Source organism: Cibotium barometz, chromosome 27 (genome assembly GCF_041138505.1).
Source record: "Cibotium barometz isolate CiBa-2024 chromosome 27, ASM4113850v1, whole genome shotgun sequence".
Lineage (NCBI taxonomy): Eukaryota > Viridiplantae > Streptophyta > Polypodiopsida > Cyatheales > Cibotiaceae > Cibotium > Cibotium barometz.
In genome coordinates this window covers 5,574,456-5,597,916 of record NC_141072.1, presented here as the reverse complement: position 1 = coordinate 5,597,916, position 23,461 = coordinate 5,574,456, and the positions used below count along the sequence as shown (strand labels likewise).

Below are 23,461 nucleotides of genomic sequence, written 5' to 3'. Positions count from 1 at the left end.
GTGGCCACAAGGCCACGTGGGCCTGGGCGCCTGGCCGGCCTGGCCGGCCTGGCCTGGGCGCTGCCTGGACTGGCTACGCAGGCCTTAGGCGCCTGGCCGCCTGTAGCTGCCGCCTTTGCCTACACGTAGAGCTCTTTACGACCAGCAGCTCCTAACGATCAACACTGCAGTGTGCGCCTGGCTCGCTTTCTCTCGCTCTCTCTCTCTCTCGTTCGGGCCAAAAGCTACGTGCTTTTTCTGTTTTCTCTCTCTGTAGTTCATGTGACTGCACAAACGAATCTCTTCTCTTCTTTGGAAAGCAAACGACCCTACTTAGACTACCACCTCCCATTAACATGGGTTCCTTTGATGAAGAAAAACACATACTATTTGTGAAAACAACAGTATGCACAGAAAAACAGCAAGCTTTTTAACACATACCTTTCTTCGACCTCATCTTCTCTACCTACCGACTTGCTCGTTCACGAGGTATGCTCTGATACCACTGTCAAATCCCCACGGATCTCCTCGTGATCGATCCTGGTGCGAGACTCGAATCTTGCAAACAAACGAATAAACAACAAAGGGGGTGCAAGCCTGACTCACCTCCCAACCATGACAGCCGTGGGCAAGCCCACAGTCTTGGCTGTCCCCACCGAGCCACGAGCTGAGCTAACTAGGTTGACGTACCAACCAATCTCCTCCTCGCGACGTCCCATACCGCCACGAAGCTGCCCTCGCAGGCCTCAAGATTGCTGCCGGCCTCGGCTGCATTAAGCAGGTGCACGTCTGCACTAGATCCAGGCTCCAAGCCCATAGAGCTCTCACAAACTCGCAAGACTCTCTATATCCCAATAACTAACCTTGGCCACCCTTTTATAGGCTCTTGGCCGGTCATCGGGCGTCCATACTTGGGCGCTTGCCCGTCCATACTTGGGTGCCCGCCCGTTAGTATATCCCTAACTCAGCTCGTCAATCAGCTTGCCTAGCTCCAAGCTTCCCCAAGCCTCGAAACTAGTCTTGCGTGCGTGTAGCACACGGTAGATACACACTGTGCACATGACACTTCTATTTGACTTCTATACTTCTAACTTCTTCAAAAGATTCTTGATGATGAATGATGAATGCAAATGATGATCGCTTATGCTTATATAGGCTTGGATAGATCTGGGAGGCCAACGGAAGATGCTGTCGGCCTGCTGATTCTGTCCATGACCTGAATATTCACCATTAAATGCTGTCTTCTTCAGACGTGTGGCCTTGCTGCCCAACCTGCTGCCGACTGCTCCTAAGCCCATAAATTAGCCTTGCTAATGTCCTAAATGCTGTCCTAAACATGGATTATGCTGAATATGCTGAGGTTTATGCCATGGCACTGCTGTGAATGTGACACCCTACACCACAAATACCAAATACCATAAAGAACCCAAATAATTACTTTTCCCAAATTTGGACTTGTGCCACTCCACAAATACCATAAAGAACCCAAATAATTACTGTTCCCAAACCCGGACTTGTGGCACCCGTGGAGCCTAGGGACTCTACCCTATCCAAGGAGTCGACGCACACGAGTGTGAGAAAAGGAAAAAAAAAATTGTAGGTTTGCTAGGTTTTGATACCAACTAATAGAACACTTGTGCCTATGTTCTAGGCTTTTTCAGAGATACAAGAGTGCAGCGGAATCACGCATCGCACACACGAGTCCTAAACTCTTGTCTGTATTTTATGAAGTAATACAACTCAATCTCTAGTACAATGGATACGGTTGAGTGAAAACATCAACTGCAGCCATGTGACCTTCTGTATACTCCTAGCTAACACTTCGCCTATAGAGAAAACGCTTTGTGAAGTCAAACGCTGAGGGAAGCAGATGATGATGACAATTTGGCTACATTTATATGCACCAATGCTACTCGTCAGCCAGCATATGTTGTTGGCCTGCTGTCCACGACCTGCCATGTGTCATTGTTGCCGTGTGGAACCTGCGCCTACCCATGGGCCTGAACATGCTATCCCCTCTGTGTACCACAGGGAGGTGTGTCACAGCCTTTGAGATCATACAAATTTTAAAAAGTTTTTTGTGACACCAAATAGATCTCTGCCAAACCTTTGCCTCTGTGCTCTTTTAAAAGTCTTACAAGTGTGCCCTTTGAGTCTGATAACTGATGCTTTTATTATTTTTGAGGTTTGCATATACGTGCCACAATCATAGGGATTTTGATGATGTTGGCAGGGAGAGGTGCCCGGTTGCCATCAAGGATTCCACTCATGAGGATGCAATCAAAGCCATCAGATTTGATAAAATGGGCAGGCTGTTTGTCTCTGCTGGCGATGATAAGCTTGTGAAGCTATGGGATGCTGATTCCTGGCTGTGCATCAAGACTGTGTAATATTGACTTTTTAATCCCAAAAACTGCCTCCAGAGTAGCGTACATGTCAGTTGAAATGATTCAGAAGAATGGATTATTCTGCATGCAACATGACATTTTGCTGTAATGTGTTGTGGCCAGGCGTGCGAATAAGAAGGTCAGTGCCACTGCATTCAGTCACGACGGCAGATGGCTACTTTATGCTGACAAGTTTGGAGTTGTCTATGCTGTACCAACAAGAGCCAGTGAAGATCGAATAGCCACTACTTTGGACCAGTCGGTGCAGCTACTTGCACACTGCTGCAGTATAATTACGAGCCTGGTATCTGCCTTTGTCTTTAAACTGAATTTTCTGTGTTGCTATGGTAAGCTGGGAAAGAAGACAATAATAAAGCTCATATAATTACCAGCCTGAATAAAGCTGATTTAAAGCCTGGGCAATAAATTTGGATTATCTCGCCAATCTTCAAATGAGTGGTCACACAATTCTTGACTGACCTCTAACCATCCTAAATTTGTGTATGATCTTTCTTATATTAATTTGAGGGTAATGACCAGATCAGCCTTAGAAAGGACACCAGTTTCCTCGTAGCATACACTCTCCTTGGTGCAGTAGGTGTTGAGGTGAGGGCAATCTGGTAAGGACACGGATGAAGCATGAATTGGTACAGAAATCCTTTGATAAGAAGCAGGCAGAAGAATTCCCCCAGTGGGGTTAACTGCCATTGCTAGGAAAGTTGAGTGTTCGCAGGATGCCTTTATAACATAGTTTTGGTGGGCTGTATAATATTAGAAGGGTTTTCTGCATTTATGTATCAAGACAAACTGTGCAAAACCTAGACCTAGAGAGCACTTGCACTATTCCTGTGTATACAGGCTTGAGGGTGAGCTTTTATGAGGTACCTTGTATATGTTTAGCGCCTAGTATGGTTGCTGCAAAGTGGAAGAGGTTTGTGGGGTGGGGGGAACTGACCTCGGGGTTTCTCTAATGCGATGGATTAGAGCACTAATCTTGAGACTACGCAAATATTAATCAGAAAAATGCTAGACGAGCACTTAACCAAGTCGACAACACCACAAATAAAAAGAGTACACGCACACTAGGGCCGGCACAGGCCGACCCTCCTAAGGATTTTATATTATCCATTAGAGTATCGATGTTACAAGCTTTAGGGTGCCTTGCACCATGAGAACAATACAAACTTCTTCAGTCCAAGCTACTAAGTAGGGGTGAAGCATGCCATTTAGCAAGGGGAGTAATATTCACTACCCAAATGACTTAGCAGGGGTATAGACAACCACCACCCAAGTCGCTAATCAAGGGGACTCTTCCAAAGCTTCACACCTAGCCTTGTGTGGATCTCTCAAGCCAAGCCCAGTCTCACTCAAGGTTAAGGATGTCTTCAAGCTGCTTCTTGGTCTTCACACTTGAGAAAGGAATACACCTCTCGTGGGGCAGCAGGTTCACACAGCCGTATAGGTCACCGGCAGTTGGAGAAGGCACCTAGATGAGAGAGTCATTGGAGAGGGTGGTAGGTGATGTGGGTGGCCCATGCAAGGTAGGGTGTAGGTTAGTGACCATAGGAGCCCACGCTTAGTTATTCATACTTGACACTAACCACACGGTTAGTGGGGCCTAATCTGGGGTTAGGGGACCCTAAGGATTAGTGGAGCAGGCTGTGATTACTTGGCTTAAGGTTTATAAGTGTTAACGAATAAGATATAGCCATTTATGAGTCAGCCTATTTATAGGTTGACTGAGACTATGTAAGTGGGGTGAGCCTATTGTGTGGAGGACCGTATCGTACCGGTGTGGTCGGATGGCGGGAGGCTTGTGCCTAGGCCTGAGACATGGTCAACGGAAGACTTAGCCTCAAGGGTTTAGGAGTGGTCTATGGATTTAGACCTACGGTTGGGAGGTGAGCTAGCCTGAACCCCTTCTATTTGCTTTTAGTCTTGTTGCTTGTGTTTAGGGAGATCTTGCGATAGTGCAGACATGCTAGATCCGTACAGCAGGTATGCACGTGGTCGTTTAGTAGGTGCAGATATGGTCCCTCAGCTTAGTGGAGGGTGTTGGAGAAGGCGCCTAGGTGAGCCATTTGAGAGGGTGGTAGGTGAGGTGGTCGGCCCATGCAAGGTATGGTGGCCAAGTGTCACAGAGCAGGCAGCCACCATTGGAGGCCACACTTGCTAAAATTGTGCATGGGCACTCCAAGCCAGCCCAATAGAGGGTGCCTGGGCCAAAACATGAGGAGTGGGTGCCCATTTGCCATAGGTGATTGGTGCCCACATTAAAGGTATTCACACACATTAATATGTGTATGTGAACACTTTTAAGTTATAAAACTTCAATAAAATTTTGTAAGTTCTAAAAGTAGCTTTGGGCATGATTTTTGGCCCATCTTTTAGTTCTACAAAACTTCAACCACTCGTCAAATGAAAGGATCATTCACATGCAAAGCGTGTCTCAACATAGAGTCGTGGAAGTCCCCAACCTAGGGCTGAAAGTTCCAACTTAGGAATAGGGTGGATCCTGTCAGAATACGCAGCGGAGATGATGACCAAATCTGGGAACACAAGAGCAAAAGCAAAAACGCAGGCAGAAAAACAGCACAAGAGAGAGACAGATGTAGGCGTGTAACTCTGCTCTATAAACACAAGAAGATCCCGAGAAATGATACTGAATGAGAAAGTGGAGGAGGATGGGGGGCAATATATACAAGCCCATGAGGGCAGTCGGTCAGCACTGGAAAGGGCCACGACTGAGCAAAACTCCCACGACTGCTGAATATAGCAGTCGGCCAGCATCTGATGCCCCACGCCTGGACAGAACAAGTCGGCCAGCACTCAGACAGCCCACGACTGATACAGATGCAGTCGGCCAGCTTCAGAGTGCTCCTGGCATCAACTGGCAGCCCTCCAGCCACTAGGAAAAAATGGGAAAAATAGGAAAAAAATACGGGGAGTGTGGAAAAATGATATACGGGCGGGCACACCCACAACAGAGGCCTTGGTGTATACAAATAGACAGGAGATGACTTCTAACACCCCCTCTCAGCTCCTGGCTGTGTAACCAACCACTGGGAGCTGGGGTGCCGCTGAGCAAATCCTGAGAGAGCGACTTTGTGAAGAGGTCCACCGTACTGTCCTCCGTCGAACAGAACTCCAGCAAGATGTCATCAGCAACGATCTGTTCACGAACAAAGTGCCTCTGGATGACCATGGGTTCCTCCAGTGGAAGCCCAAACCTGCAATGTAACCTCCTCCTGCTCCGTAAAACTGCTCCTGGGCCTGAAGTAGATCCCCTCGTGTCCGGATCTCCTCCCCAAACCGAGTCACTCCAACCGTGGAGTCGGACTCCATCCAAGAATCCCCCTCCTGTGTACAAGAGTCCATGATCCTTCGCATGCCGCAGAAACCACAGGAAACGCAATCCTGCCTCACAAAGAGACATCTGCAACCAAGAGCTCAACTGCCTCATCAGGAAGCTCCCGTCCAATCCGGTGTCCATCAACCAGATCAATGAACCATACAGCTTCTGAGTCATAGAGACATCACACTGCTCACAAGGATCAACACCTGTTACGGTGCACAAGCAAGTCCTGGAAACCTGATAAAACCTGTCAACCACCCCCTCTGAATCCGGAACCACAAAGCCTGGAGAAACCACCTCCTTCTGCAAGTAATCACCTGTCACCTGCCTGGCTTTTCGAAAGGTCCCCGTGGAAAGAACATCCTTAACTACTGGAAGTTCTATGTCCCGAACACTACGAGACATCAGAGCATAAGTGACCTGTTCAGCTTCCTCTGACTCACGAACACAAGAACTACCAACCTCAGTACTGGAAAGTTCCTGCCAACTACTGCCATCTACTGGCAAGCTATCCACCACCTGGTCTCGGAAAGCCCGCACCTGCAGCGTATCCACACTTGAGTAGCCATTACTACACTGCCACTCATCACAATCTTGAGGACCTGGGAGAGAGAGTGCTGAAAGCCTGTAGACTCCATTCTCCACTCCACCTTCCCAAACCACTTGGCCTGTTGCTTTGTCCCGGAGAGCAACAAAATGCTCATCAAACTCCACCCGTACGCCAGTCTTGCAAACCTGATGCACTGACAACAGATGAAAACCAAGTGCCGGAACATACAACACCTGGGAGGAATGCTTCCCCCCTCTGCCATCGGGAACTATCTCCATCCTGCCCTCACTGTGAACTGGGATAGTGGACGTATCCCCAGTAAGAATATGACCAGAAAGCCTGCAGAGATCCTGTAAACCGGAACGGGAAGGAGTCATGTGCCTGGAAGCACCACTATCGAGAATCCACTCCCGAGTATCCGTGGCGGAGAGTCCTCCAATCTCCTCCCTGCCTGAAGAAAATGAAGCATCGGTGTCCATCACCTCCAGGTGCACAAAAGCCGGAGTCTTCATGATTGCTGAGGAGTCTTCACCCTTCTCGGTCTTCCGCTTGGGACACTGTCTCCAGTAGTGGCCTTTCTCGCCACAATCATTACAGGTCCTCTCTGCCTTCAGTTTCTCGCGGTCAGCGTCGGACTTCTTCTCAGAAGACTTCTCCGATGAAGCCTTCCCTTTGCCCGAGTTACGGCCTTTCGACCGTTGGCCAGTAAAGGCCTCCGAACCTCCACCCTGAGGAGGGTTCGTGAATCGTTCCTCCTGGTCCAGGACCATGGGCACAAGCTCCTCCCACGTGATGGTGCTGAGCCTGCCACTGGTAATCAAAGACGAGTAAAATGCTGAGTACGAAGAGGGCAAATGTGACAGCAACGTTATGGCCATGTCCTCTGACGATATCTCCTTCCCAGCCTGAAGAACTTCCTGCTGAAGAGCCTGCAGCTTGTTAATATGCTCCCGCATCGTCGACGACTTTGCAGGGCTCATAACCCGCATCTGTACTTCCAAGGAAATCCTCTTCATGGGCGATACCCTGTTGTAAAGTGAGGCCAAATGTTGCCATATACCTCTGGCCAGCGTCATATGCTTTACATGATTGATTACCTGCGGTGTGCAGTTGAGGAAAATAAACGAACGGACCCTGGCGTTGACGCGATCCCACATCTGTGTCTGGGCCTCCCGGTCCTTTCGGGTTGACGGCAACTCCCCTTCCTCTACTTCCGGCCGTGGAACACCAACAACGACGAAATCGGCGAGATCGTAGGACTCCAGAACGGATTCCATCATCACCTTCCATATGCCGTAGTTGCTCCCGTCCAACTGACGGTCCACCGGGAACGTGGGGAGTGTCGGGATCTTCACATGTCTCTCGGCCATCTCAAACAGATCTGCCATAGCGGGGATGTACTCTGAAAGGGTGGGTGGGTGGGAACAAAGAAGAACTAAAACCTGCAAGTGGCTGTCCAGCAAATCAGCCCGCCTTCCTCTTGCTTCTTCTCTTCCCGATCAGCCCAAAACAGTCCACCAATCTAGCCCCCCTCTTGCTCACACAAATCCCAAGACCTATCTAGAGCCTAGGCTCTGATACCATGTCAGAATACGCAGCGGAGATGATGACCAAATCTGGGAACACAAGAGCAAAAGCAAAAACGCAGGCAGAAAAACAGCACAAGAGAGAGACAGATGTAGGCGTGTAACTCTGCTCTATAAACACAAGAAGATCCCGAGAAATGATACTGAATGAGAAAGTGGAGGAGGATGGGGGGCAATATATACAAGCCCATGAGGGCAGTCGGCCAGCACTGGAAAGGGCCCACGACTGAGCAAAACTCCCACGACTGCTGAATATAGCAGTCGGCCAGCATCTGATGCCCCACGCCTGGACAGAACAAGTCGGCCAGCACTCAGACAGCCCACGACTGATACAGATGCAGTCGGCCAGCTTCAGAGTGCTCCTGGCATCAACTGGCAGCCCTCCAGCCACTAGGGAAAAATGGGAAAAATAGGGAAAAAATACGGGGAGTGTGGAAAAATGATATACGGGCGGGCACACCCACAACAGAGGCCCTGGTGTATACAAATAGACAGGAGATGACTTCTAACAGATCCAACTTAGGATCACACCCGTCTTTTCAAGTAAGAAAAGAGGGCACTTCCCAACGTAGAGGCAGATGCTGCCTTACTTAGGACTAGACTCCTGCCTTAACTTGGAGTTCAAGAGTACCCAAGTTAGGGTTGCAATTCCAACTTAGGAATTCTATGGAATCTCTGCTACTAGCGACGTTGGCACCTCCTCAAAATCTACCACCGGTCTACACTCCTTACTTGAGGAAACTGTCTCTCGATCATAGTAACAAAAAAACCCGTTTTTAGCTTTCGAAACCTTGAAACTTCGAAACGGTTTTTAAAAACCTCGAAACCTCTGTTTCACCCAAATTTCAGGTTTCGTCACCCCCCCCTCTTCCCCCCTTCCCCGTGGCCGTTTTTCAGGGATTTTTTATTTTTGTTTCTCTTCTATATCCTCCTCATCACCTTCCTTCCCTCTTCTTCTCCTGCCTCCCTCCTTCCCTTTTCCATCTTCTGCTACTTTTTTCTCCCTTGCTCTTCTTCTTCTTTTCTCTTCTTCTCCTCTCTTCTTTCCCCTTTTTCTTCATACACCATCTTTCAATGTCTTAAATCTTTCCCAATTTTTACCTTCTCTTTTTGAATTTCTTAAGTGTCCTTGATTGAACCACTTGTGGCATCTAATCAAGCAAAAGTGCCATAATGCCTCACCAAAATAAGGATGGTTCCTCCAGATGTGTGAGAAGATACCATTTTTTCATCATTAAACTATGTTTTTAGATGGTACTATAAGTTCTTTAAGTATTTATACTTTATGAAATTATTTATTTTGCGAAACCTCGCGGTATCTTAGTCGAGGGATGAAACCTTTCGAAACGAAACGCGAAAAACCTCGAAATGTTTCTTGTGACTATGCTCTCGATTCACTTCCAGTTTTGGAAACTATCCGGTATCCTTGGAATCCCTCTTGCTGAGTTTAACCCCTGGTGAATTCTCCACTTTCGTACCTTTTTCCTTGGGCTCTCCGGTTGTCAACTTGGCACCTTGTCCCTAGCTCTTTCTCTAAACTGGCTTGAGATTACTTATGTGGTTGTTTATCCATCTCCACATATAAACCAGCCCTCTTGTCCTTCCCAAGGCATGCGTTTATCTTCTCTCCTTTTCTACTGCCATGGTTGCGGTTACAAGTTCTTGAAAAGTGGTAGGTGGATAGAGTTCAAGTCCCTCCTGAAAGATTGGTTGCAATCCAGCCTCAAACTTGCGCATTTTCTCCACTTCCGAGATTTGCATAAAAGGCTAATCCTTGAGGAAAACTTTCCAAAAGCGGGCGTGATATGCTTCCACTTTCTCATGTTCTTTTTGGCAAAAAATGTCCCACTTTTTGATAATGTTCTTCTCAAAGTTGGGAGGCAACAGTTTCTTTTTGATTTGAAGCTTTCTCAAGTCTTAGGAGTAATACCAAGAAGCTTCTCCACTAACCACCAAGAGCTAGCAGTGCCCTTAAGATGATAACCAACCTGTGTGAGTTGGGACTTCTCGGTGTAGTCCTCCTCAAGAAAAGCCACTTCAAATTGTGAAATGAAGGCAAGATCCTTGTTCACACACAAATCTCCATGATAGTCACAAAACTCAACTTGCTTATCCCCCGTTTTAAAATCCATAGGCTTCTTAGGAGGATGAGAAGAGTCCTCGGACTGATCATGTAACATGCACAGATGTGGACATACTTAATCCTCTATTCTAGCTAGGTTTAGGAGGCTTTTTTAGGCATTAACCTTCTATCTTATGGGATTTTTGGTGTTCTTCTGTCCAAGGACGTGGCCGATAGCAATTGGGTAGATGTAGGGGCAGTTTCATGAGCCTATAAATAGCAAGGGTCCGTTCAGTGATTAGTCATGTCATATATGATCCCTCATAGGTGGGACATGTAACATGCATAGTTCAGTGGTATCAGAGCTTTACCTTTTGGTGAAGAAATTCAGCCAAGAAAAAAAAGAGATTTTTATTCGCTTGCGTGGTTGGTTTATAGACACTAGAAGCACTCCCCATTCCGGTGCGACTCTTGTCGGTTGGTTTTTATTTTCCAGAAGTGCCTCGAAACATTTTCCACACACATAGTGGATGGTTTATTTGCCATCAAGAAGAACCTTGACCATTCCCACTATGGCGAACTCTGACGATGAGAGAACACTAGATCCAAGAAGAGACCTTGACCACTCCCACTATGGCGAACTTGGACGATGAGAGTGAACACCAGATCCAGGAAGAGACTATCACTTCTATTGCGATGGCATCAGGGAGCGATGCTCTGTGTGGGGACCAGATGCAAACAATATTCTAGGAATTTATGCTTTTCATGAAGCAACAGGGTGATTAATTGCATGAGCAAAAAGCCATGATCTAGGTCTTGGAGAAGCGACTATTTCTTTCAACCTTTTCTTCCACAATTCCTACTCCCCCCCTCTCACCAGTTCTCACTTAGATCCCCTCCTAGATCCCTACCTTGACTAACTCCACTGAGAGGTTGAAGTAGCAGGTATGTTCTTCGCTTCAGTTGCAGATACGAGAGCTTGAGGTTCGGATGCAGACAGACCGCCAAGCAGTAGCTCGTGCCGCTGTGCAGGAGGACCAAAGGACGACACTTGGAACACGAGTGTTTCCTTGCAACTCTCGACACAAGGGCGGTATCGGCGACTTCCTCAATTCATCTTCACGAGAAGGTGAATTTTAGTAAGTAAAAAAATGGTAAACTCGATCCACGGCTTTGTATTCTTGGATTCATCTGTTTGAAGCTTATTTGCTATGGATAGAAAGTCAGATGTGGAGAATGTAGTGTTAGCTAGTTGCTACATTGAGGGTGAAGCTATATCTTGGTGGACTCATTGGGCCTAAGCCAATTTTGAGTTTGGAGTTGCCGCCTATGAATGCGATCAGTTTGTCACCGACCTCAAGAAGCGGTTTTTATTGCCTCATTATCTTGAACAGCTTGAGGACGAGTTTAGGGGATTGCGTTAGAACGCGCAATTGGTCCTCGAGTTTGCCAACAAAGTCACTCATTTGGCTTTATAGTTGAGCAAATCTGCGAAGGACAAGACAGGGAAGTTCCTATATGATTTAGGCATGCAGATTGTTGCATGTGCGGAAGCCTTACTGATCCATAGCCCTAAGCTTGATTACGAACAAGATGCTAAATAAACATGATTAAGATAGAGGAGAGAGAAGAAGAAAGAGATAGTTGGTATTTGGGACACTGGCTTGGCCCCATGTGAACATGGCACAAATGTGGCCGCTCTATGGAGTGACAATCCCATAGAAGTGGCTCCAGAAATGGAGATGGACCAAATGGTGACAGAGAGAAGAAGAGAGAGATAGTTGGTGTCAGGTGTTCTCATATTTCATATGGTACAAAAGGTGGCTGAATGTATGCACATGATTAGGCCCTTGGTCAGCCCTGGAGGGGTGACCTTTGGCCCCTTACATGACTGCTATTGATGGCTACAATGCTAATGCTACTGCTGATGGTATGCTCCTACTGCTAATGTGCCCCAAATGCTGACTTTATTAGGGGGTTGATGATGTTCATGCTGAGGTTTAGGCTTTAGCCATGGCACGGGCATGCACGTGACACAGATCCATTGGGATGTGTGTATGGTTGACCCACTGGCCTTCGAATGGACACTAGCGCACGCATAAATTATTGAAATGAAGTAAACGGCGGAAATCCCAAGATTTTCTAGCCCATAGTGCCCAAGGCAGCTACTATAGGGTCTTCCCCGAGATACCGCACGGGAGTCTTTGGGTCCAAGAACTCGACCAACGCGCCTAAACCTACTCCATACTAGAAAGCTCAGGCAGGCAAGACCGGTGATAAGCTCAGCCAGGATGAGGAGAACCAATATAAAAGGGAGGGATGATGCTTCTATTGTCATATGGACATATTAGAGGTAAATTTCTCTTTGCTCCTTACTTTGAGCCAGACTCCCACACAAACTCCTAGGATGCTGCTATTTCACTTTTCGGATTCTCCAGAACGTGTGCAAGGCTCTTGTCATCATCAAGTGTGAGCTAGGGATACCTATCTTTCCTCTCATAAGCCACATGCAGGCTAATTGAGAAATGTGGAAAGGCACATAGTGTGTGGTGATCTATGTTCAGATCACCCAAACAGTTACCAATGCTTTAGAGAAGTACTAGGCCCTACATGACCGATTCTAGAAGTTTTTTCTTCAAGACAGTGTCCTTCCCAAGCTCCCTCGTCTAGATCGGAGAATCATAGAATTGATCTCCTCCTGGGCTCGGAACCCCCAAGCAAGTTTCCATATTGCCTGAACAAGGCTATGGAATTGGAGTTGGACCGCTAACTCCAAGAATTATTGCAATCAGGGTTCATACATTCCAGTGTCTCCTTTTGCAGCGTTGATTCTTTTTGTCAAGAAAAAGGATGGATGTTCAGGTTGAATGGAGCCAAGGTGTTTTCGAAGCTTGACCTAAAATGTGGATACTAGTACGGAATATTGAGGGGGACATCGCAAAGAATGTATTCATTTTTTTTGGATGACATATTGGTTTTTTTAGCAACAGTAGAGCAACACGACATTGGCGTTGAAAAAGTGATGAAATTGCTGGAAAGCAATGAGCTTTATGTTAATGAAAAGAAACTGGAATTTTATTTGTTCGAGGTTCATTACCTTGGATATATTATTAGTGTCAAAGGCATCCGATTAGATCCCGCCAAACTGGCATAAATCTTGAATTGGGAGATTCCAAAAAGAGAGTACAATGTACGGCCGTTTGTGGAGATTGTGAGGCATTTTCCACCCACATTGACAAGTTCTCCAATCTTTTGGTAGCTCTCACAGATCTGCTCAGGTGTTGAGACGTGTAGGCAGTGCCACATTACTTTGCGTGGACTACTTTGCATGGATGCCACAGGACCATGCCATTTCTTGATATTGGATGGTTGGCTTTTCTACAAAAGTCAACTGTGTCTTGCAATAGTTTAGGGCAACTATTCTTTATGATGCCCATGATAGGATCACTAGTGGTCATAGGGGCATTAACTCAATGTTGGAGAAAATCTAAAGGCAATTCTATAGGTCTAGAATGAGGCGAGGCGCTTTCACGTATGTGCAACATTGTCCAATTTGTCAGAAGGTGAAGGTGTTGCATGGGAAGAAAGCCGGGTTGTTACAATCATTGTCGATTCTTGACAGACCTTTTCAGGAAATCTCTATGGGTTTTGTGACAAATTTGCCTCCCAATCCAGTTAAAGCGTAACATAGTGTTTGACGATTGTTGATCGTTTTAGAAAGTTCGTTATGCTTATTCCTTGCATGGCTAATGTTACTGCCAAAGTGTAAGAATGGGTACTATGTTGTGATACCCACAAAGAAATGCTGCAAGAACTGAACAACACTGTATATGGACAACAAGCATAAAAGAGAAAAGAAGATCACTACTGAATATCACCAGAAAAGGTAGTACATCACGTGGAGCAGCATGAGGGAGGTCCCGTAGATGCTGCCTATCACTGCAGAAGCTGAAAAGAGAGACGATGATGATGCTAAACCTAGCCACCTTTATATAGGAGGGAGAGGAGCTGGTCGGCGAGTAGCAAATCAGTGGACTGGCCAACAATGCAAAAAAATCTGGAATAATGTGCATGGGAAAGTCCATCTGGGGATGAAATAATTTTCAACACCTCCTCTTCAACGCCAGATGGGTAGACCAACTCCAACACGTTGCAAAAAATCCTCCAAAGAGTTTGAAGGAACAACCTCCTCATAAAAGGCACAAAGCTCGCGAAGATACGGTACATTTGAATACCGAGAAGGTCTCCGGAAGAAGCCACGAGAAGATCGAGAAGATGAAACACCAGGATCAATCTGGAGAGAAGCCCTCGGGAGATGGAACCATAGATGGCTCCGAAAAATGTGGTACCTCCTTTGCATCTGCAACAACTATCGGGACCGAAGTAGAATTGTCCTTTGAAGAAGAAGGAAATGAAACAACCACAGGAACAAACTGATCATCAGTGATAGCTGAATTTGCTAGGTTCGAAGTAGGAACAGGCTCCAAGATAGTGGAAGATGCCTCCTCTGAAACATAAGAAGGAGAAGCAACTGCCAGGAGAGAAGCCGCCAAAGTAGGAAGCTCCAGAATATGTGAGGATACCTCAACAAAATCATCCACCTGCTTTGTAGAAGAACCATTATCCTCCTCTAAAAGAGAGGAGAGAAAATCTGCAATAATAGCATCAGCATGAAACAACACAAGGGAAGGAAGATACTCATCCAAAGGGATTAGAGGAACTGATAAGGTCTCTGTCAGAAACTCCTGTAAATAATCCTCTAGGGCACTGACTTCTGAATCAGAAGTCTCCTGTGTGACCACCAGGATGGACTCATCTTGCTCTTGTGAAGATGAAAGAACAAGGGGATCATAGACAGCAAGAAAAGCCATCTTAGCATGAGACTTCGTACTCTCCTTAGTCGTTGGTGAAGTATTTGAGCCATCTGTCGTGGGAGAAGTGTTTGAGCCATCGGAGGAGGACTCTTGCTTTGCTTTAGCTTTGCGGGAAGCGGCATGTCGGGCAAAACATTTGGCCTATGAATGACCAAGTCGGCCACAAAAGTCACAAGAATCCTTCATCCTGGAACTCTTGATGTTGTTAGAACTGTCAGAATCGTCGTCGTTAGAAGATGACTTTGTGGTGACTTCTGCTTGTTGTTGTTGTAGTTCCCTTTTCCGCCTTTGCCTTTGCCCTTGCCCTTGTCAGAGGCAACAAAAGTAGACTCCGACTTGCCTTTTCCACGAAGCATGCACTTGTCGTGGAGATAACTCACAACTTCCTCAAAAGGGGGGAGAGGATCACGGAAATAAATATTATCCTTGAAAGAATCAAAGGAAGCAGGTAACTTACCAAGAAGTTTATGGATGGGATTGTTGATGGTGCTCTCGTACTCCTCAAGTTGCAGTGTGATACGGGAGAACTCTCCAATCTTCTCAATCAAGTTATCTGACTCAGTGATGGTAAGCTTCTCCAAATCTGACTCTAATTTGGCAATCTTCTGACAAAGAATCCCTCTCTTACTGAAGTGGGCTGTAAAAAAACAGCTAAGTACCTCCTCTCAAGCTGTGCACAACAAGAGAAAGAAGAAAGAAAGGGAAGGGAGGGTGGGAATCTGAAAATAGAAGAAGCAGACTATCTCAGGAAGAAAGTGTCATCTCCAGAAGCCATCACCTCCAAGAGCCCAAGCCTCCTTTAGAAAGACTAGAAGAGAGGGTGGGTGGGTTGGAGGGAACCAGAAAGAGAAGGGAATAGAATGACTCTCCAGTGGTAAAGGCTGTAAAGCAGCTCTGTAGAAAGAAATCGCAGCACTTGAGGCAGTCCCGAGTAAAAACGCAGCTGCACAGAAAAACGCAGGTTACTGATGAAGAAAATGCAGCAACTGAACAGCTCCTATGTGCTGTAAACAGTCAACAGCAGCATGGGAATAGAAAACGCAGGTCCCTGTAGATGTTACCCGCTCTGATACCATGTAAGAATGGGCACTATGTTGTGATACCCACAAAGAACTGTACAACACTGTATATGGACAGCAAGCATAAAGGAGAAAAGAAGATCACTACTGAATATCACCAGAAAAGGTAGTACATCACGTGGAGCAGCATGAGGGAGGTCCCGTAGATGCTGCCTATCATTGCAGGAGAGACGACGATGATGCTAAACCTAGCCACCTTTTATAGGTGGGAGAGGAGCTGGTCGGCCAGTAGCAAATCAGTGGACTGGCCGTCAATGCAAAAAAATCTGGAATAATGTCTAAAAATAGGCAAAAAATATGTAGTGTCTAGATGCATATGTAGGGCTTCATATGGAGCCAGATACAAGCATGAATGTGCATGGGAAAGTCCATCTGGGGATGAAATAATTTCCAACACAAAGATGTTGCAAAGTTGTTTATCGGGCATTGATATCCAATTGGTGGCATACCTAGGACCATTGTATCAGATCATGATGCCAAGTTTACCAATCATTTTTGGAGGGCATTGTTTGATAATTTTGGTACTAAGTTGATTTTTTCTAGTGCATTCCACCTATGGACGGACAACGAGACGGAGATTTACATTGGTTTTAAAGCTTGGTGGCAATCCTAGAGGTGTTGAATTGCTACAGATTTGGAAAACGCATAGTACAAAGGTGGCTTTCTTGGTCTAGATGGGAAAACACAGCCAAGTGGTTCTTCAAGTTCAGGTGTCCCAGTGGTGCAGAATGAGGGCAGCCATGGGGTATAGAGCCCCCACATGGGTATCATGGGGTATGAAGCCCCTAGATGCTCAAGGTGGTAGCCATGGTAGGAGGATGAAGGGAGGAACAAGGGGTTGTAGGTTTCCAAGAAAGGATCGAACTCTCAGACCAAGAAAGGTGCAAGGCTTCAGCCTAAGGAGGGGACAAGAAGCATATATGCACACAAAACATAGCATTACAGATTGGAGCAATCCAAGGTCGCAACATAAGGTTTTCAAGACAAGATCTAGGTGGTCAAGAGTGCCTCAAGTTTTGGAAGCAAGATGCCAAGGATGGAGTACACATGTAGTAAAGGGATGATGTCAGACACCCAAGATCAGTTGGATTCCTGTCATCAACCTTAGCAGGAAGGGATATCACATGCACAGATGTGGACATACGTAACCCTCTATTTTAGCTGGATTAGGAGCCTTTTTTAGGCAGCCGTATTAGCGGACATGCACATTTCACATTGTGAAGTTTTCGTCCAAGTTGCGGCCAATTGATATTGTGCTGATTCTTTCTATCTTTAGCGGTGCATTTGCCCTATCAACTACTTATTTGCTGTACTAATTCTTTCTATTTGCTACTTCCCTTAGTGCTAGGCTTCATTATGGCTGAGTCTGCCCTGCATCTCCAGAGGTTTGACAGAAACTCAGTACGAAGGACTTTGTGTGAATATATGCTCTTGTGTGTGTGTGTGTGTGTGTGTGTGTGTGTGTGGAGTGCGTGTGTGAGAGCTTATCTTGATACAGAGTTCTACACCCACTATTGGGCACTAATGACGTTAGTGGGGATGTGGTAGTATCTAGTCCATACTATGCATAATGGAGTTGATAGTTATATAGTCTTGTGGGTTGACTACCATGAGTATATAACATGCACGTTCCTAAAAGGTGAATTTGGGCATGTTCCTGGATTCATCTAGGTGTATGTATTAACCAGCTATTTTATGGGGATTTTGGTGTTTGCTGTCCAAGGACTGTCAGAAAATGCAGCGGAGATGATGACAAAATCTGAGAACACAAGAGCAAGTGCACTGCAGAAAAATACAGCAATGGAGAAGGAGAGAGAGAGAGGCGTGTAACTCTGCTATGTATACACAAGAAAATCCCGAATACCGAATACAATGAGTGGGGGGCAATGGGGCCATTTTATATGGCCCCACATGAGCAGTGGTATAGCCGACAGCATGCTGATGGCCCATGACCTGTACCAGCTCTAGTCGGCCAGCTCAGAAGACTACATGGGGGCAACAGACTCAGTCGGACACCATCTGGATCAACCAGGAGCCAAAGAACAGCCTCCCACACCTGGTAAAAATAGTGAAAAAATAGGAAAAAATATGGAGAGTGGGGAAAAATGAGAAAACACCTAATCCGGGCGGACACACCCACAATAGAGGCCCTGGTGTAAATATACAGATAGGAGATGACTTCTAACACCCCCTATCAGCTCCTAGATGTGGAACCAACCCCAGGGAGCTGGAGTGCCGCCAGAGCATAGTCTGAGGTAGAGACTTCGTGAAGAGGTCCGCCGCATTGTCCTCCGTATAACAATAAAGTAGCAAGATGTCACTAGCCAAGATCTTCCCACGTTTCAAAGTGATATTGTATCTCTAGGTGCTTGGTCCAGGCATGGAAGACTGGGTTCCGAGCAATAGCTATACAGCTCTAGTTATCGCACTGGATGACCGTGGGCTCCTTCTGTGGAAACCCAATCTTGCCAATTAACCTCCGCAGCCACACAACCTCGCAAGCAGCACTACAAGCAGCCCGGTACTCTGCCTCTGTCGATGATAAGGCAATAGTTGGCTGCCTCTTACTACTCCAAGAAACTGCTCTTGAGCCGAGGGTAAAATTGTAGCCTGATGTAGATCTCCTCCCCATTCCGAGTCACTCCAACCTTGGAGTCTGACTCCATCCATCAATCCCCCTCTCGTGTAGAAGAGTCCAAGATCCTTCGTACTTTGCAGATTCCGCAAGATCCGCAATCCTACGTCCTAATGAGACTTCAACGTTGTCTACATGAATAAGCTCAACAGCCCCACCGAAAAGCTCAAGTCCAATCTGGTGTTCAGCAACCAGATCAATGAACCAACCAGCTTCCGATACAGAGAGGCATCAACTGGCTCACAAGGATCATTCACTGTCAACTTTGTGTTCGGGTCCATCGGTGACGTAATAGACTTGCAGTTCTCCATCCCAAAGGCCTCAAGCAACTCATGAACATACCGCTGCTGAGAGACAAAAAACCCCCTCTGGGTCTGCCAGATCTCCAATCCCAAGAAGAAGTGGAGTAAGCCTAAGTTGGTCATCTCAAACTCCTTTGACAAGGCAGCTTTCGTCACGCCAATGTGCTCCACATGACCGTCGGTGAGAATGAGATCATCCACATAAAGGATGATTAACGTAACCATGCGGCGTTCCTGAAAGAGATACAGGTTGGGTTCTGCAACCGATCTCTGAAATCGAGTTTGGAGAAAGAAGGAATCAATCTTTTGATTCCAAGCCCTGGGAGCCCGTTTAAGACCATACACGGCCTTCCGTAACCTGTAAGCCATTCCTTCTGATCTTGGAACCACAAAGCCCGGAGGCTGCTCAACATACACCTCCTCCTGCAGGTCACCATTAAGGAACGTAGATTTGACATCCATCTGATACACATGCCACCTCTGAGAAGAAGCAAGGGCAAGAACGGTCCGAATCGTGGTCATCCTCCCTATCGGTGCAAAGGTATCCTCATAGTCGATGCCTGGCCGCTGAGCATAACCCTTAGCCACGAGTTTGGCTTTGTGTTTGTCCACCGACCCATCTGACACATATTTGGTCTTAAAGACCCATTTGACACCAATGACTGACCATTTTGACGGCCTTGGTACCAACTCCCAAGTGTTGTTCTTCTCGATGGCATCCAGTTCCACCTGCATGGCTTTCCTCCAAGTATCCTGTGCAAGGGCTTCCTTGACGGAAGTGGGCTCTTTGTCCCGCATGATACGAGACATCAAAGCATAGTTTACCTGTAAAAGCTCCGCTGAATGACTTTTGTCATGGACTCTGTGCGATCTTCGAGGTCCGTCCTCTGTGGCCCATTTGGAGGGAAGCTCCGTGACACCTGACTCTCATAGGGTGTCCACTAACCACCTAGGTACTTGAACAGAACGTGGAGCCTCTTGGGGGACTCAACTCCAGTTGCGGGCTCCACCTCCTGAACTGACTATGGTTGTCCAGCCAGAACAATAGACTGGGAACCATCATCAGAATCCTCTGGGTCTCCAAGAAGTGGCGGCTTATCAACAGTGGAAACCGGAACATGCTCAGCAAAGACCACATCCCTGCTGACAACAATCTCATTCCTCTCTGGATCAAACAATTTGTATCCCTTGGAAAGAGAGTTATATCCCACAAATATGAGCTTTTGGGACTTGGAGTTGAGCTTCCCCCTCTGCTTCTTCGGAATGTGTACATACGCATCGCTCCCAAACACACGGAAGTGGGAGACATCAGGATTCCTGCCAAAGTATGCCTCAAAGGGAGTCATGTTAGGTATTGAAGTCGTTGGAGACCGGTTGAGGATATGGACAGCCGTAGCCATAGCCTCTCCCCAAAGCTGACGAGGAAGATCACGATGCTCCAGCATTGTCCTCGCCATCTCCACCACAGTCCTGTTCTTGCGTTCTAACACTCCATTCTTTGAAGGCGAACTTGTATTGGCCAGTTCCCTCTTGATGCCATGATCTGCACAAAATCTGATGAAAGCATTTGAAGAGAATTCACCTCCTTTGTCAACCCTGAGAGTCTTTACCTGCAATCCAGACTCTCTCCACCATCACATGCCACTCCCTGAACCGAGCAAAGGCTTGGTCCTTTTGAGAAAGAAAATAGACCCATGGGAATCTGGAACAATCATCAAGTAGCATGAAATATAGAGATCCTCCCAAGGATGGTGTCTGCATAGGTCCACACAAGTCGGTGTGAACCAACTGCAATGGTTTCGAAGCCCGCCTGGAAGCCTACTTCAGAAAGGATTCCCTGTGCTGCTTACCAGTATGCAAGAACTACAATGTCCTTGCTTGCTACCAACATCCGGCAAGCCAACCACCATTTGGTCCCGGAAAGCTCGCCGCAGCACTACCACATTTAAGTGGCCAAACCAAAAGTGCCACAAGTCACCAACCTGAGATCCTGTCAATGAGGAGAGTTTGTAGATACCATTCTCCACGCCGCCTTCCCAAACAACATGGCCAGTCTCGCGGTCCCTTAGAGCAACTGAATGCTCCTCAAATTCCACCCGGAAGCGAGTCTTGCATACCTCATGCACTGACAATAGATGAAAACCAAGTGCTGGGACGTAAAGAACACGAGAGGAATGCTTACCACCCTTGCCGGCGGAAATGATCTCCATCTGGCCCTCACTGTGTATCGATTTTTATTTTTATTTTTTTTCCGAGAAAAGATCCTTTCATTAGTTATAACGCCCGTAGGGCTACAAAAGACCCTCTCCTGCTCATAAGAAAACAGAGTAGAGATCCAAGCAAGGCAGCTAGGGAGACTCTCCCTAGGTGCAAAAAAATACAAATATCAGTACAAAGAACTGAGGGGCTATATCATACAATAGGAGGAGGGAAAAAGCCAAACAGGTGGCCTGTAGTGCCAGCAGGGGGAACCCGCGTGTAGGGTATAGAAGGGGCCGCTGCGCCAAGTGGTATGAAAGGCTTGGTGCCGCAAGATCGCCTCATCCGAGTCGCCGCGGATGCGGTCATACTGTCCTCGCAGGGTGTGGATCAACTCCTGCCAAATCCCCCGAACAGTCTCTGCTGGTGGCTCCAGTCTCCCCTCAAAGGCCCTGAAACACCGGGCTCTCCAGGTGAACCAGATCCCTCTCCTGTGTCCAGCCGGCGGACGAGAAATCCGGTGAAGGAACGAGGCGAGGCTGGCCCCTAATGAATCTGATGGCCTGGCTGTCTTGCTCCGTCTCGTAGCCCATAGCAGGGCCTGACGAAGTCGACCAAGCAGCGGCACCCCACGTATACATGCCCTCTGGAGAGAGGGGGGCCAGAATGCGCAGCATCCGCAACCAAATCTGCTGCGCCTGAGGACAGTCCCATAGGCAATGTCTCTGTGTCTCCAAAGGGTGGCCGCATCGGACGCAGGCCGTCGGAAGACCGCTGTAGACAAGCCAGGTGCCAACTGCAGAGCCCCTGTGGGCGACCAGCCACTGGAAAGTCGAGATCCTGCGTGCGTGTCGACTAGCCCAGAGCCTGGTCCAAAAATCCTCCAGGAACTCCTGTGAGAGTCCCTGTAGCCGCCAATGCTCCGATGCAGCTAGAGAGACCATCCTCCTCGCCATCAAAATATGTCTCCCCAACCGAACAGTGTACTGGAAAAAGGTGATCTCTGTGGCCTCGGAGGATGCATAAAGATCATGCCACTCGTACTCGCCAGGGTCCCACTGGAGCCGGGCCAAGGGGCGCGCTGCATATGCCCATATGCGCCAATCAGAGTCCACATCTGCAGGGTCTGGATCAATATGCCACTTCCGGGAAGCGGCGGCCACTACCCGTATCCTCTGAAAGATGCACTCTGCAACCAAAGGCGACTCCGCCTCCACTCTCTGAAGTCTGCCCTCATCCTGGATCTCATAGTAGAGGCATCTACCATCCTCAGTGCAAGCTCTGACAGCAATCAGGATCTCCAACTGTGTAAAGGCTCCCATCCACCGTGGGGCCACTGGCTCGAGAGGCGTGAACCACTCCTGTGTGAGTGCCTCCTGAATGTCATCCCTCATAATCAGCCCCCCTCTGAAGTGACTCAGCCTCTCCACCTGGATCTCCTCTGGGAGACTGCAGAAGGCCTGCTAGTCTCCAAAACTACGTGCTGGGCCTACCGCCAATGGTCCCCAGGCTAGACGAGGCTGAGAACCCAGCATATGAGCCTGCTCTGTGCGTACCGTTGGGCTCCAGATGAGCGGCTGTCTGGCCCGCTCCTCATCACAAGAAGGAGGTCTCTGAGAGAGTCCCGGTCTCAACAACTCCCAAGCTCGCAGGATGCTCAAGGCAAATCTGTCCTCCCATCCTCTACTGAGGCCTGTCCTCCTCATCTCTATGAAGATCCATCGTATCTCTGGTGCCCAAGTGCCCCCTGCTGGGGGAGCCCGAGCCTGCAGCCGCTGAAAAAGAAGCTCTTTCCAAGGCTCAGCGCCTGGAAGCAGCCCTCGAACAATAAGCTTCCCCAATAAGGCTCTACTCTGATCAACTGGATCTATAATGCCTAAGCCTCCCTGGGCCAGCGGAAGTGTAATAACTGCCCAAGCAACCTTAGCCCGGGCTGGCTGACCATCCCGCCCAGACCAAAGAAAGTTCCTGATCAGCCTCTGTACCTGGCTGATGCAAGAGCTCGAGAAGATCTAGCAAGACGTGATGTACCACATGGTCGCTAAAAGCACCTGATTTGCCACCACCACCCTCCCAGCCAAGGATAGCCGAGTTGTACTCCAATACAAAAGCTTCTTCCGGATGCTCAGAAGAAGCGGGGCAATCTGCTGCTCAGGTGACAAATCTAGCCCAATCTGGCATCCCAAATACCGCACTGCTATGCTAGGAGGAATCCATCTAAAACCCGGGTCTGGGCTCCATGCCGGAGTGGGAGCGCTACTGATCCAAAAGGCCACTGTCTTGCGCCAATTGACCAATGCTCCCTAAGCTGCACTAAAAATCTGAAGCGACTGCTCTGCCCGCTGAAGATTGGCCTTCTGGCCATGCAAAAATAAACCCGTGTCATCAGCAAACTCAGCATCGAGCAGGTCCTCCCCCCGGACTGGGAGCTGGAGTCCTCTCAAACCAACCTC

At 47.7% G+C, this 23,461-nt stretch overlaps 1 protein-coding gene across 2 annotated transcripts in view; it reads left to right on the top strand.

The window, feature by feature from the left end:
* TRM82 (Transducin/WD40 repeat-like superfamily protein) overlaps nucleotides 1–23,461 on the top strand; it is a 58,029-nt gene that overhangs the window by 13,977 nt on the left and 20,591 nt on the right. The window contains exons 2-3 of one of the 2 annotated variants that reach the window (XM_086821039.1): nucleotides 2,213–2,365; nucleotides 2,490–2,670. In XM_086821039.1, the coding sequence (XP_086677165.1) occupies nucleotides 2,213–2,365; nucleotides 2,490–2,670 (334 nt within the window). The remainder of the gene's footprint in view (nucleotides 1–2,212; nucleotides 2,366–2,489; nucleotides 2,671–23,461) is intronic. The other variant, XM_086821040.1, reaches the window with a different exon arrangement.